Source organism: Leptinotarsa decemlineata, unplaced genomic scaffold, assembly GCF_025532065.1.
Source record: "Leptinotarsa decemlineata unplaced genomic scaffold, Ldec_3_MD MMD2_tig00003348_RagTag_RagTag, whole genome shotgun sequence".
Taxonomy (NCBI): Eukaryota; Metazoa; Arthropoda; class Insecta; order Coleoptera; family Chrysomelidae; genus Leptinotarsa; species Leptinotarsa decemlineata.
This window is the reverse complement of record NW_027412588.1, coordinates 3,185,589-3,201,918: the sequence shown is the minus strand read 5'-3', so window position 1 is coordinate 3,201,918 and position 16,330 is coordinate 3,185,589. Positions and strand designations below refer to the sequence as shown.

Genomic DNA, 16,330 nt, shown 5'->3' with positions numbered 1-16,330 from the left:
TACGTTTAGATAATTACATGCACCTGATGTTCTTTGTTTTTGTGTGTACTATTATAATATCAGTTTAATTCCTATTCAATAAATGTTTAAAATGTACGTTAGTTTGTCATTCAGTAGGTTTATAGCAAACATCTAGTTAACCAAAGCAACCTCCTACCTGTTTGGGAACAGCCGCTCGATTCCAAACAGGAAGTTATTATTGTGGCATACTCAAGTCGTTTTTTTTGAATTTTCCCAAAGCATCTTTTTCTGGCAACAGAGCTCCCTAGTCGTTGAGAGGGTGAATTTGAACGATCTCTGAGTATGAAAGTCGGCCGGTTTGGGCCACGGTATAAAATCAGGTTGGCGACGTGGTTCATTCTTCACCTATGGTAAGTGTCCCAAAACATCAAACCATAGGGGCCCACCACAATTGTTGCAGATGATCTTCTGAAGCAGTGTCTAGTATATGTCTGTGGATATTCCAAATGTAAAAATTTGGCAATAATTTTTGGTTGGTCACCCCACTCATTAAGTCCAATAACCGGACGAGGGCATGTCCCATTTTGATAATTGGTAGTTGTCAACTTTTTTTGGTCTCAGGCTCATGTACTTTTCACAAATATTATAGAAATTGTCAGAAACTAACCTTTCGGTGTGAGTTTTCGTGCCCGGAACTTTGATGTATAGTTCTAGGCCCATATCTTTAACATGATCTATTTGCATATCTTTTATTTCTTTTTTTCGGCAGAGATAGCAATAATCATGGCAACCTAGAAATAAATCTAAATTGATATATCTTTTCATTTAATCACTACCCTCCGAGAAATATTACTAATTTATAATTATATCATTCACTTAAAAAATCTTCCAGAAGTGGGATTTGTCCTCAGGTTGAAGGAAAAATAAATGCATTATATAGGTACACGCGTTACCGCTGAGCTACTCTGGCGATTACCGATGTATTTGTTGTGTGATAGTGATATGAGTACTAAACATAATTGATATTCACTTTGTCAGTGAATAAATAAATTTGAAGAGTTTTAAAATATATAATGATGTCAAATACAAATGCGAACAGGTATTTTTGGGCCTGCAATCTGTAGAATATTTTCAAATCCTTGTCCTTGGCTGTTATAGTTCGTAGATCGTAGAATTAACGGAATAGCCTTTGCTTAAGAGGTGTCTGGCAAATGAAATATGATTGGCTGTTGGCTGGTGAGGTTGAATAATTCAGTTTTAACCTTTATGTTGTGTCTTAGTATTTCAAAATTTGTTGCAAACATTTCATGATAGATTAATAGAAGGAAAATGCGATGTTGTGTTACCTTCGGAAACAAATATTTGGCATCTGAAGGTTCCTTAATGAATTGATTCATTTGTTCACTGGTGAGCGTCGACGATTTCTTCGGTTTATAACCATTTGATTTGCGTTTTACAAAAGAACGTAATTTGGAATATTTGCTGATAATCATATTTTTCTTGATATTCAGGGTACTTCTCAGCATTGAGTAAATTGCCCATAATGACGATGGTTTCAAAGTTTTTGCTAAATATTCGAAATAAACGAGAAGAACGTTTTCGGAAAACGAAGTTATGTTTTTCTTCTCTCCAAGTCATGAAATTTTCTAAATTATATTCGTATTTTTCTCTTGATTTTGCTGGCAGCAAATTATATATTGGAATATTTGCTTGCTCGGTAATATCTGGTGGAGTAGCACAAATTTCTTGATCGTTATCACTCATTATGAATTTTTATGAGATACTGAATGACAGCATAATCAAAACAACAAATGGTTGTTGATACACGGATATAACTGGATTCATTACCAACCCACAAACTGTTGAACAATAAAGTCACTGAAAATATGATTTTTATTTGGATTTTACAGAGAATTTGGATAGAAATGAATGTATTCATGAGATCATATTTATCAGAGTATTTGTAAAAATTTCGTCTTTTTAAAAATTTCTTATGGAAGTGGCCGCCATTAATTTAGAATACACGTGTATTCTAAATCAGCCATTACCTACCTGCTGTCAAACGCGTAATGACTACTTTAAAATGGAGGGAGTAAAAAAAAGTATATAACTATTGTTGTATAATTTCAATATTCAGTTTTATATGCTACTTTCTATATTTTTTTATGTCTGTTGATATATATCAGTCTAAGTAGTTTGTCGGGTATAATAAAATATGCATAAACCCTAGTGTTTAAACCGATTCGCTTTTTTTGTTAGAAACTCAGGACGCAGGAAATGAGATTGACCCAACTTTGTACACCTGCTGATACATGGAACAAGAATCGTCTTCAAATGTAAACATTGGTATGCGATCAGCGCCTTTGTGAATAGAATGTCGAACTACGCTGGACTAGGTTTATGCAGAACCGTAGATCGAGTGAAGAGGTCTTAGTTATTACACTATGGTATTTCTATGCATCTTGTTATGATACTTAGATTCGTCATAAGTATTTCATAGATAAGACATCAACAATACAAACTAATTGAGAATCCTACTTATAACATGGGAAAGAATGACATTAACAATAAATATTGACATAGAGGCAAGAATCTCAAAGAGGCTTTCTTTCAGTGGAAAAGGTGCTGACACTCTCAACAGATCCGAACAGAATTTTGATACATGTATTAATCAGCAGGAGAAAAAAATTAGCAACTAGGTAAATCTGATGTTGCAATTTCACTGAATATCACTATAGAAGAAGTTGATCTTTCCAAAGCATTTAATTAAAAAAAAGACCTACAGCAGAAACTGTGAGTGAAGGGAAACATAACATCGAATAGAACCATTGATTTTGCAGAGCAACTGATGTATTTCAAATACAAAGGAAAATTATGCAAGGGCTGATGAAATCCGAAACATACTCCAGAGGAAGTATTCAGAGAAAAATCGACGATATACCAAACATTCCAGTGAAGAAAATGTTCCTTGTATCAAAGAACAACATTTTGAAACAAACTCTCATTTGTCTATATCAAAGAAGAGAGGAAATTACTTTCTGCGTTCCTGAATTTACTTAGAGTACGAATAGCTCAATCTCAGTCATAAATCTCGTACCTCACACACAATCTTCAATCAATTGTACTATAAAAAAGTGGTAGAACGAATCACCAACTGAACAGCTCTCCCATATAATATGGAAGATGTAAATGATGTAAATTAGTCAACTACCACATGAAGTGTTGTTAAAATAGATTGAAATAATTAAAGTACAAGGTTAAGATATTTATTGGTACCAACATTTCTATTAAACTGACCAGGATATGATGAAAGTTACACGATCCGATTTTGTACTGAATCGGATTTGACCCCTTTTTCAGTTTTTTGTGAGTCGAAAACTCTATGGATCTCACTGTAACTGCTGACTTTTTGTCTGATTCATCGTCTGAACTCCACTAAACAGTGTTAGGTGTACGTTTGAGATAGAAGCGCTTTGCTATATATTAGAGTTCTTTCATGTAGTTCATCATTTTCATCTTGAAATTCACGTTTGGTGAAAGCATGATCAATTTCTACAATACATTTACATATGTATAAAATGATTAGACGGGAGAAATCCAGTCAAGGTTTTACAATTTCTGAATGTATATGGCTTTTGTTAATTTAATATTGAAAGGTATTGCTTTCAACTAATTGCTAATTGGATGAACGATGTTTCACAGCTGTACTCTATACTACAGTATCTCAACTTTTTGTCGTTACTATTTAATATTTCATTCAAATTCAGAAACGTTGCGACAACTTGCACGGCAAGGTGAGACAGGATACACTGTTTGTAAATTATCTCAAATGATTTCAATATTCTTCTTTAACTGGATAAATCACTCTTGGTACTTTGTAGCAAAAATCTCGAATGGCTCCAGGGTATGAATACAATCGAATACATTTTTCAAAAATGAAGCAAAGGACCCAATACAGTGGTCGAAGAAAATTCACGGGGACTCTCGCCCTTCTCGTGTTATACGGGAAAACCAAAAATGCGTTTTTTTGTTTTTTTTCGAATGGAATTGTTGTTTCGGAGAATATCAAAAAATGGATAAACATGTTATTGTATTCGAAGTGTACTATGATGATCTAATAATAAATATTCGATAAAACGTTTCGTGTCAACATGGCCAACATCAACTTTTTTGAAAATACTGATCTCTTTTTTATTACAAATATTGTTAAAGTGATAAATTCACAATCTAAGGGTATATAACATTGGACATCTTTATAGCGTTTCGTTTGAAATAACCACCATCATCAGTGACAACAATCAAACAGAAAAACAAATAATTTTTTCATAAATTTTTGGAATAAAATGAAACCAATACAAAAAATCAAAGCTACATGGCAATCTACATTAAATTCTCGAACTGACGACCTCTTTGTTGAATGCACATGAGTAGTAGGTCCAGACATTTTCTGTGGCAATTTTTTAGCGTAATCATGGCGGATATTTAGTAGCAATTCATCTAAGTAGTGATCGAATTCAGGTGATGAACTTTGCGTATCATGAAGCATTTACATTTGTTCTTTTTCAAAATAGTTTTGGGGGATTTTACAGAAATCCCCATTTCGTGAGCAATTTCTCGTAAAGAACAATCTTGATTAGCATAATTTTTGTAACTGGCCAATCCTAAATAAAAAAAAAAGATTTTATAACTGTGTGAATTTTTATGTGGTGGTATTTGCCTACATATAACATTTAGTTGATTTCTCACACTTCCAGTAACCACACATTTTCTTATTTTCTTTCTGTCAAATGCACCATAGTCCCTCAAATTTCTTTCTAATAGTCTAAACATTTGGATGTTCGGAATACATATTCTTTGCCAAAAGAGGATTTCTATTCGATTTTGCATAACTGAATAGCATATCAGTCCTTTTATCATTTCAATGCATCTTAGATATGTTCATAAACGTCTGACAGTTCTCAACAGAAATCAACAACACATTCATTTCTCCTGCCATAGAAACCAAGCAAAGCCTACGCGTTCAGATGTAAATGAATTGAGATGTTATTTGATCATACCAAATCATACAACAATCGGATTTTGACCAAAACTATATTTTCGTTACTTCCAGGATTGAGAATTATAAAAATATTACGAATTATAATTAATTAGGGAGAAAAAAAGCCTTGAAAGAAGGATTACGGCAATACAAAAATTTCCAGAACGAAAAAGTACGAATTTTCATTGTGTTAGTGTACCTGTCTGTCGAGTTTATTGTCGAGTTTGTTTCTGTTACTGATGATGGAGGTTATTTCAAATGAAACGCTATAAAAATATCAAATGTGATATATTATAGCCTTGGACTGTGAATTTATTGCTTCATCAATATCTGTAATAAAAAAGACAGGTCCGTAATAAAAAAGAAGGTCGATGGTGGCCACGTTGACACGAAACGTTTTATGAATAATTTATTATTACATCATCATAGTACACTTCGAATACAATAACATTTTCCTTTTCCATTTTATGATATTCTCCGAAATAACAATTCCATTCGATAAAAACAAAATACAGCATTTTTGGTTTTTCCCATATAACTCGAGAAGGGCGAGAGTCCCCGTAAATTTTCTTCGACCATTGTGTTGTTCCCGATCACAGTTACTTTTTTTTTACCACTTAATCGTCTTCGTATCTGTTACGGTTTAGAATATAACAATGTTACCACATGAACATGGTCGGTCGATAGCCAGGCGGTTCGACGTGGGTGCTTTATTCATTCACTCGAATTGACTGCCGTGTTGTTCGATGGTTCAAGCCCCAGTCTGAATGATCGATATTCACTTGCTATCGTCCAACCCGTGTTAGGAATCACACGTTGAAAGGTAAGACCTCGTTAATCCTTAGCTCGCACAAGTTTCGACTTCTGAGTGTCGTTCGTAGGGGTGCGACAGCTGGTTAACGGAACAACAGATTTTAAACAGATTTTTTAAACAGATAAAAAATCGGCCTATATACATCATATGAAACAATTTTGAAAAGTTCACTCTTCTTGATCTGTCAGCTTTCGTGATGACGGGACAAATATTTTTTTATACATTTACAACTTGAAGATACACTAAATGACAATTGAGAATATTTGACAGAAGGTGAATTATAATCCACCAAATCATATAGCAAATTATTTCTAGAAAATAATTGAATTCATCATTAGAATAACTATAACATATGTGATAGAATTGGCAGATACTTGAAAATTCATAGATGTTTTCAAGTTACACTTCCTTGTAATATTTTCACTAAACTGTTAACAAAACCCCAACATGTGTTTCACTATACAACAGCTCCCTCAGGCATACTGTTCATGGTACGAACACGCCCGAAAAATAAATTTACTATTCATGAATATAATTCAGTTGATTCCACTGATTATTATCTTGAAAAAAAAGTTTGTTCTCAATAAAGACATTAACGAAGACTATATAGGTATACATATATATATATATATATATATATATATATATATATATATATATATATATGGAAAACTATGGATATGCTTATAAATATCCAATCTCAATATATCGTGTGACACTGACTTATGGTACACCCCCTTTTTTTCTTTATTTTTTCACCTATTTTTACGGAACTATTAATATTGATTATGCTTACAAAGAGGCACTTTTTGACGTAATGTGAGATTTTTTTCAACTTCCGGTTTTTCCGGAAATCTCATCAACGTTTAATTTTCAAATAGAATACCCTGTATATTATTACATTTTTGAAATCTACACAATTTTCTGAATCCAATGATACCCATACTTGATATTTTAGGTGTTGAGACGCTCGGTTTATTTTTCGATCTAGAGGGACATGAACGTGAAAAGAATTAATATTATTTCAATTAGGTCAACACAACGAATCAACATCATTGTATGGAATAAAACTTGGATACTCATTTTCTCATATTGTAATTCATTTAAGAAACAAAACTTTTTTAAAATACACAAATAAATCATAACAGCTGTTCGAAATGTAGACCGTCAACATCCAGGCATTTTCGAGCTCTTTTCGCGGTAATTTGAATCACCAATTGTTGAGGCGTTATATTCTGAATGGCTTGTCTTACTCGTACTTCCAGGTCCTCGCGGGTTGTTGGGGAAGTTGCTTAGACAATATTTTTCAAGTGACCCCAAATGAAATAGTCCAACGGGATTAAGTCGGGTGATCTAGCAGGCCACTTAATAGGACCATGTGTTCCAATCCATTGCTCCCCAAATCTATCACGAAGGTACCCCGTCACTATCCTACTCTCATGATGTCGAAAAGTCGATTTGCCAGATTAAGCGGTAAATCTTCTGAATATCCTTCAATTTCATTTCTGATAAATTCTCTATTTTCTATCACCACTCAAAGGACCATCAAATATTATGGGGCCAATTATCCTAACCCCTTCTATTCCCAGCCAGACATTGAATCCAAAACGTTCTTGAAAATTTCCCTGCCGAAACAAATTCTGATTTCTTTGTGCCCAATATCGGGTATTGTGTCTATTAAAGAAACTAAGATTGGTGAATCTTGACTCATCTGAGAATACCTCCTCTTCAAGACGCTTGAAATAATTTCTAGCCGGACATTTTCGTGCGGGATATCGCTCCGAGTATAACGAGTGGGACGCAACTGCATTTTACCGAAATTCCCCATGAATCAATAACATATCTACTTTCTCGTTTCTGTTATAACTTGTGACATTTTTAACTTATTTCTGTTAGAAATGTGTTCAGTAACTAACAAACAATGTAAGTTTATAGAAATGTTAAAAGTTGTTTGTAATTCATAGCCACCTCATTAACTTACCTTTATTAAATTGCGAAAATACTTAATAATTTTCATGGCTCTCTAGAACGAAAAATAAACCGAGCGTCTTAACACTTAAAATATCAAGTATGGGGTATCATTAGATTAGAAAAATTGTGAAGATTTCAAAAATGTAATGATATACAGGGTATTCTATTTGAAAATTAAACGTTGATAAGATTTTCGGAAAAATCGGAAGTTGAAAAAAATTTCAAATTACGTCAAAAAGTGCCTCTTTGTAAACATAATCAATATTAATAGTTCCGTAAAAATAGGTGAAAGAATAAAGAAAAAAGGGGGAAGTACCATAAGTCCGTAAGAGTACCATAAGTGTGCCACACTGTATATTTTCGAAGTCATAGCTACACCACTCAGAGTGTATCTCAGTATTTGTGATTTTTTTCCACAAATTATATCTAGTTAGGAGTGAAATTTGACTACAATTTCCGCTCGAATAAGTGAGCCAAGTTGAGCACAAACTTCGCCAGCCAATTGATAAAAAGCCATTTCCGCTTGAAATGTATTTGAATTACTTAAACAAGCGAAACGGTTTTTCCATTACCTAACATTTCAATTAATGTGATAATTCCAAATCAAGCAATTTTTTAATGATCGAAATTATTATTTGAGTAAGCTATGGATTCCTGACTAAAGAAAATTGGTTTCTCGGTTTGAAATTTCCAAGGAATATGAATTTAAACTCCAGTGAAGTTAAATTATTATTGAAATTGTTTACCAAAAAAAGTTCATTTTAGGAGAAACCGAAGAATGCGGCAATAACAATAGTATGTTCACAAAATATATGTTTATAAAATTGATTGTTCACAATTATGTCACAATTTTCCGATCAAATTTTTAGTGCATATCGAAATTGAAGGTATTTTCTTTATAAAAGTTTTGTAAGAAACCAAAAGTGGATTTGTTGAAAGTTCAACATAGACCTTGACTGATTTAAATTTTTTATTTAATTCTGATGTTTCAGGCGGGATCAAAACCTCAGTGGTGACTTCAGCTCCCACATGAATTATAATTAGCAAATTATATAGCATAACTAATTAAAATTGTGACCCATTGATTTCATTCAGAATTTCTTTATGGCCTGCTCTTCTTGAAAAAAATAAAAAAGTTCGAAAAAATTTCAAATTCCTGTTTCATTTGCATTTTTGGTAATTGGAAAAAGTGCTTGGTTCGGATTTTTTCCACGGCAGAGGTTCCAGTTTTACCTTATCTTAAGCATGCCTAACTCAACTTAATTCTGTTGAATTCCTTACTGTTTAATTAACATCTAAGGAGAATTCCAACAAACGATATGGAAGAAATTTTATTCGTTCCTCTGTATGAGGCTGCTGGAGATGAAGTTACAAGAAAGGTCTGGACTGCTATGCAAGTGTTGAAATTGGAAAAAATATGAAAGCCTCTCAAATGGGAGTTAACTGAAGCAGAAAACCACCTCCAAAATCTGCTCATAAATCAAATAATTGTGGATTTTACTAGTTCGGACTTCCATTGTCCAATATGATTTCAATATGATTCGGAATCTATGAAAGAACAAATGAAATCAGAATGATGAAAAATAAGACTTGAAATTTCCAATGTTTCCATACAACTTTCATTCGTAACTAACGTTATTGCAGTTTCGTCCTCCAAGGATATTTTCAAACGACTACCTATAATAAACTCGTTGTAGGTAGGTTGAAATTGCAGTAACAAATAAAAGTGGCATAAAAACATAGGAAGTTTTATTTCTCACTTTTTATGATAATCTTCTATCACGGCTACATCCATCAATCTATTAAAATTGGAATAAGATATCGATTATATATAAGCAATGAAACGTGAAATGAAAATACAATGAAACGAATAAAATAAAATAATCAAGATAAAAGATGAAAATGACCACAGAGTAAAAAGTAATGAAAATAATAAAACATAAAAATGAGCAAAGAATGAAAAAAAAACTGAAAAAAAACTTAAACCAGAAGTTACTTCACGATGTTTCAATTGATAGTATCCTCAATCGTCCTTTGGTGATGACTGGACTATTCCTCCGATTACTATTTATAGGTCATTTGAGCGCTTTCAACTATTCTCCCCTCTTCCCTCTCTCCGCTTCACCGGTTAGCGAGAGTTGACCGTATGGTCAACCGTTTTCCTCTTGATTATAGGTTTCCATTCGTTGCGTATCTTTACGTTAGCTTGGCTGAATGCGTCGTTGGACAACATATATGCAGCTTCTTTGAACTTCATCTCAAATCAGTGTCCCTTCCTGTGAATGATCTTGACTTGGGACCACTTGATGTTATGTTGATGAGTCCAAACATGCTCTGCTTTTCACGATTTGGTGGTTTCTTCCCGCAGTGTATTTTTTTGTGCTCGGCAATGCGGACTTTCATGGACTCTTAGTTTCACCGATATAGGATTTACCGCACTCACTGGGTATCGGTAAATGCCATTCTTTGAATCGCAACACGTGTTTGGTGGCCTGGTCTTAGTGAGGCTACTACGAATGGTGTTTCCGGATCTGAAGCAGGTTCTGATGTTCTACTTCGACCCAATTCTTGTTATTCTTTCCGGCAATCATCTGACGTAGGAAACGGGCAAGCACTGGTTGTGACGGCTTCTCCTTGCGAGGCTCTTGCTGTCTTGCCAAAGTCTATTTCATCATCACTTTTGAATAATGACTGTCCCGTGAGAGTGAGTTTTGGTGTACAGATGTTTCCCATTCAGTATCGGTCCTCTTTACCAATACGTCTCAATTGTGAAGGTGATGGAAGGTTTTACGCTGTTGATGTGCCTCAAAAAGGTGTCTAGTTCTGTATTTCCATAGTTCCATACTACGAATGTGTCGCCAATTTCGTATTTCAACCAGATTCGGGGCTTCCTGTGGGCTTCCTCAAAGACCAATGGCAACTTCCAAAATAATTATAGTTATTATGAGTCTGGTTTGTTTGTTTTTTCAAACAACTATTTACGCGTTGTAAGTTGTCTGTGAGTGTTCAAAAAAATAAAAGTCGCGGAAGTCTTTTATTGGATAGCTGGAAAAGGATGTACCTATCGCCTTTCTCTAATGAAGCACCATCAGTAAACATTGTCTGTTCGTCTATCAGAATTTTACTTCATATCAAATAATCGATTATTCGAAGAGGTTAAACATCGAATGGATCACTCATTGCTCTTATCACCCACCGATATTATCAAGAAGCTCTTGAAGGTTTATAAAAATATATTTTTGGGATATCAATCTCAAAATATTCGAAAAATTGCTTCTATTAAAAGTGGATCAATCTTGAAATCAAACATTCAGAAAATCAATGAACTAGTAAATTTTTGTTCAAAATTCGCCTCAGTAAAACACTACTGAGTTGAAAGTGAATAGTTCAATACATTTCTTAAACAATATCACTAAAATTATCAATGAACTGATTTTGCAATTTTCTACCCACCATCTTATACGGACTGTTTCAACTTTCATTTTTTTCAATTTATCGATGAGAAATCAGATGAGAAACTTTTGGCAAAATTGCAGGTTTTCCGGCCCGGTTGATTTGATAGTAGCGAAATCGGGGAAAAGTGGGCATTATAGGATAACATACTTTCTGAATTTATTCAGTGGTAAAATAACAAATGTGGAATTGTTTATATGTGCAATGTGCTTTAGTTTTTACCGAACTAGTTTTAGTTTCAACTTATTGTTATCCTTGCATCCTTTTTTTCCACTCATATTCTGATCCTTGGACAATCAGAAGAGGAGACGGAGATTCAGTCGACACCAAATATATTATTATTTATCAAATGATAGAAACAAAACGGAACACTGACATTATCCTACATAATCTGAAAATGTATATCAGCATAAGGTAGCGAGATTCTCTAGTATGATTGAAAGACTGTTGAATATTCCACTTTTAAACAGCAATTTTCTGATAGAACTGAGTTTCACTAAACAGATTGCTGCCAAGAACGGTTACGAGTTAGATATTATTGACTCACTTCTTCCTAAAAAACTACAGAAATGAGCTTTAAGTTAGGTCTCTCCAATTTCAAAAAATTAAAGTATTAAGTGACATTAACTTGCTTTGGTGAACCCGCCAATTACATGGCTCGAAGATTTGGATATAGCCTACAGAACAAATAATAATATGAGTAAATTAATCAAAAACAATGAAGACACAACTTCAGTGCGAAATAGTTGGGGAGTATGGAAGAAGACTTATGTGTCTTGTCCCAAAATTCACATTGGTCAAACATGGATAACTTTCTTCAAAAATATAAAAGAACATAAAATGGTTTTTTTGGACGGAAAGACCCATTCAACATTTGCAAACATTTTTTTGGCATGGTAGACGAGTTTTTTCATGATAACATTGAATTGCATCATAATACAAAATGATAACTGAGTGATACCTATCGAGATATGCGTTCTAACATGAATGTGTTTACATGAATGTTTGCTTTTCAGCGAGTGAATGAAAGTTTTATCTACCATATTGAAGCTTCCACTCTGACATTTGATCGATACAGTATCAAAATTCAATAAGGAGTTTCTGATAGTTAGGTAGGTTGGGTTGGGTTAAGTCAAAAGTGAGAGGGTCTATTGGACCCTCCACCACAACCCGCAAGGGTTTATTGTGGTTCACACTTATTCAAACTCGATCATATAAACCCAGCTTCTTAGCGAAGCCGTCTATTTTATTTGGTTAGTGATCTTTCAGAGCAGATAGTAAAAGTGTGTAGTGTAGTTTCAAAAAATGCAAATTAAAAATTAAAAGATTTCAAAGCAAGTTACTTCACGACGTTTCGATTGTTATTATCCACAATGGTCTTTGTGTGGTGAGTCATCACTCGAAGACGATTGTGGATACCAACAATCAAAACGTCGTAAAGTAACTTGGCTTGAAATATTTTAATTGTTCAATTTTCAATTGTTGCTCATATTTTATTTCATAGTAATTGGATGTTTTTGCTTTAAATAATTGTTATTTTCGACTAATCTCTTGATTTTTTAATTTTATTGATTATTTTAGGGATTCCAAATAATATATGTCATATTAGACAATGGAAACCCGTTAGTTGCTAAATGTTGTGAATAAATTAGTTTTTGATTAGTGAACGATTGTTGAAAAATAATTTTGTTTAAGAGAGTTAATTCATTAATTTGTTACAATAGTATCAAGTTTGATTGATTGTCATAGTAGCTGAGAAACTTTTTCAATATCTACGAAACATTTTTGTCAAGTTACACATTTTATGAAAAAGGGTATATAGGTACTCTGCGACTTTCCGAAAACTCTAATGCCAATTCATAATATATATAGGATGAAATAACATTTAACCGTTTTCATTCATCATGAAATAATCTTCATAAAAGTCATCGAATTCACGAAAATTCTACTCTCAATTCATAAACAAATATTTTACATACCAATGAACTTTTTTCAAAATCAAAACAAATTTATACTACGAGAGACATTTTCGTGTAGTTTTTTATTGTTATTTCATTCCAGGGTTTTTTGCTTAATATAATTGTTATTTTCAGCTATTCATTTTGATTTTCAATTTTATTTGTTCTTTCAGAGATTTCAAATCATATTATATCATATCAAATATTTTTAAATTGTATTCATTCGAAAATCTCCTTGTAAGAAGAAACTACATTAACGTTAATTACAAATACTAGTGATAAATTCGTCAAAACATACCTACAACTTTTAATTCTCATTATTCGAATATACTAAATTCGAAATTGAAAAGTAGGTACTTTGGTTAAAAGTAGGGTTGATGGTGAAAAATCTGTTCATCAAAAAACTGACTATAGTGCAAAAAAATTAAAATAGTAATTTGCAAATTCCGTAAATAACGGAGTAAATAATTGCAGCAAACTACACTGCAAAGGTAACTTTGAAAAGAAAGAAGTTGAAATGGAAAAAGTAAGTCAAATCAATGCTCATATGTCATATGAAAAAAACTAATGAAATATTTTCTAGAATAGCACCAGTTATTATTGAAAATAATAATATACAAATGAACATTTTTGCGTCGTATGATGAAGCCTGTAGAGTCACTTGGATTGATAAAAATTTGGCTAATGACTCATAGTTTGATAGTGGGTATAACAATTTATTTCGGATGGTATGTTGAAGATTTGTGCAACAATATGCCATCAAAAAAAATCACTATGAAATATTAAGATAAGACGATGTTGAAAGATATGACTCTACCAATACAGATAGTGAATAATTCTAAGCTCAAAGCAAAGTGGTCTCACCTGCGAAGTGTATTTTTTTTCAACTTGAATCATGTTCAACCAAAACTACTGATAGGCCAAGAAAATATGTATTCAATTTATATCAAGAGCATTATTGAGGGACTCAAAAATGTGCCTGCTTCATCATATACCAAGTGAGGCTGGCTTTTACATGGCAATGTAAAACAATTCAGAGAAAGAGTGAACGAAACTATAGTATTACAAATTTAACAATTGTGACAAAGCTCTGCCTGAAAAAGTATTCGAAACAATAGTATTCGGTTGATTCTTTTGGAGTCAAATTCATGAATCAACCAAAATTAAGTAGAGGAGAGGGATGTGCTATGAAAACTATTAAGAAAACTTCAGGAAAAATTGAATATAGATGAGGTTTCATATGGAGATAAAATTATTCAAATCTACTTGAGAGCAAACCTCTAGCCATGCAGTGTTGAATTCTTTCAGACAAGGAATTGAGAAAAATCAGAATTCAAGGAAACATACTGGGGATGTATGACGTCAAGCATACGTTATTAATAAGGAATATACCAGAAAAATATATATAGATAAGGAAACAGACGAAAAAAAGTGAGGTTTTACCATTCTATTCCATTCATCGCAGTGATGAATGGAATAGAAAATGGAGAAGTAATTGAATACTATCCCAAAAATAATGAAGTGGAAAATTCAAATATGTCGATACATTTTCAAAGAGAAAAAATAATCTTTTTTTGAAAAATTACAAAAATAGTGGTTCACTTCAAGTGCATTTATTTTTAAAACTGCAATCCGATCAAATGAAGTGAATCGTGAAGTGGTGACGATAGTTTTCAATTGGGGTGGTAATAAGGAGATGATTCACGACATTCTTTTTTATTTTTTATGTGCTACATTTTAACTCATAACGATTTTTTCGACAAAATACCTACTTTTTCAGTTATTCACAGTTTCACTCGCAAAAAGTCTAGAAGTATTGACATCCCGATATAACCTAATAAAGAACAGATATTGCTTAGAATTAGTCTTTTTATCTACACTCGAAATTATTTTCAACGAAAAATTTTTCACTACTTGAGAAAGTTGATCGTCAGCCCCTAGAGCAAACTTCAAAGTAGAGGGTAAGTAGAACTTAAATCCAAATGATTGATGGGCAGATCTGTGCTGTTTGGCAAAATTATATAGTATCGTCATGTTTCACATCAGTGATTTGACTACTAAGAATTGTAATTTACTTACCATTCATTTTGGTTTCTAGCTGGATTTTTCGGATATATTACTACCGAATATCCAAAATAAGATTTGGAGGTATTGACATTGGCTCTATCTATGTCTGGCTCAAAATACACTATTGGAAAGTCAGTATCTAAATTGAAACAGTTGATTAATGGGAAGAAAAAACTTGTTATGAAGACTTTGGGAAGCATTTTTTCAAAAATTCACCACGTAGCACGAGTGTCATTTGCACAATAATCAGTTTTCCTGAATCACGTAAATATAACTTCAAAACCACTTCTGGAGGAAGGTGCGGTTTCCATATCACGAATTCTCTTATATCAGAATAAGATAGTTTATTTCAATGAATCATGTAACACGTGTTTGAAAAACAAGAAATCAGGAGATCCCAGACTGGTGGTCAAGATGGATCTAATGTTTTTTACTGAAACAGTCCACTGTGTATGATTCAACTCACGTTATATTTCACAAAGAAATTCAGTGGATGAATCCATATGGGAAAACTGTTATAGAAATATATTTATGAAATAAAACGGAAATCGGTATTATTTCACCAATATAATTAGAGAATAAACGACTTGCGTGAAAAGGAGTTTGATCATCAATATTAGTATATAGTACTGAGCTACATCCTGTGTTTTGGAGAAGTCCCGATATTCCTCATTACTTTCTGCCGCCATTAAAAATTGTTATTTCTAGGGAATGTGTTACCAAAGAGTAGAGTTACAAAATATCAAACTTTTGATTTCTATGAATTTCAATAAATTTTGATTGAAAGGGGTATATTTTTAGGTGAGGTTGAAATCTTTCAAAGAAAGGAAGAAAGCAATCGATTTCAAAAAAGTAATTCTATACAAATATAAGTAGATCATGCAAAGAAGTAACTTTTAGACACAAACTAGAAAAAAAGGTCCTCTAGAAATAGCTACTTTTAGTGAACAGTGAATTATACTGAATGAATTATTCCAAGCATTCGTTATAGAATTGAATCAGATATCATTCACAGGATTCCTACACAATATAGTAAATGAAAGAGGTCAAATTTCACTTACATTGTCA

The 16,330-nt window shown here is 32.9% G+C and overlaps 1 protein-coding gene across 1 annotated transcript in view; it reads right to left on the bottom strand.

Moving 5' to 3' along the window:
* The window catches only part of LOC111505489 (integrin alpha-PS5), a 184,506-nt gene extending 168,986 nt beyond the window's left edge, over positions 1-15,520 (bottom strand). The window contains exon 1 of the mRNA XM_074178103.1: positions 15,275-15,520. Coding sequence (XP_074034204.1) covers positions 15,275-15,462 — 188 coding nt within the window. The 5' untranslated portion in view covers positions 15,463-15,520. The remainder of the gene's footprint in view (positions 1-15,274) is intronic.
* Positions 15,521-16,330: the final 810 nt, after the last annotated feature.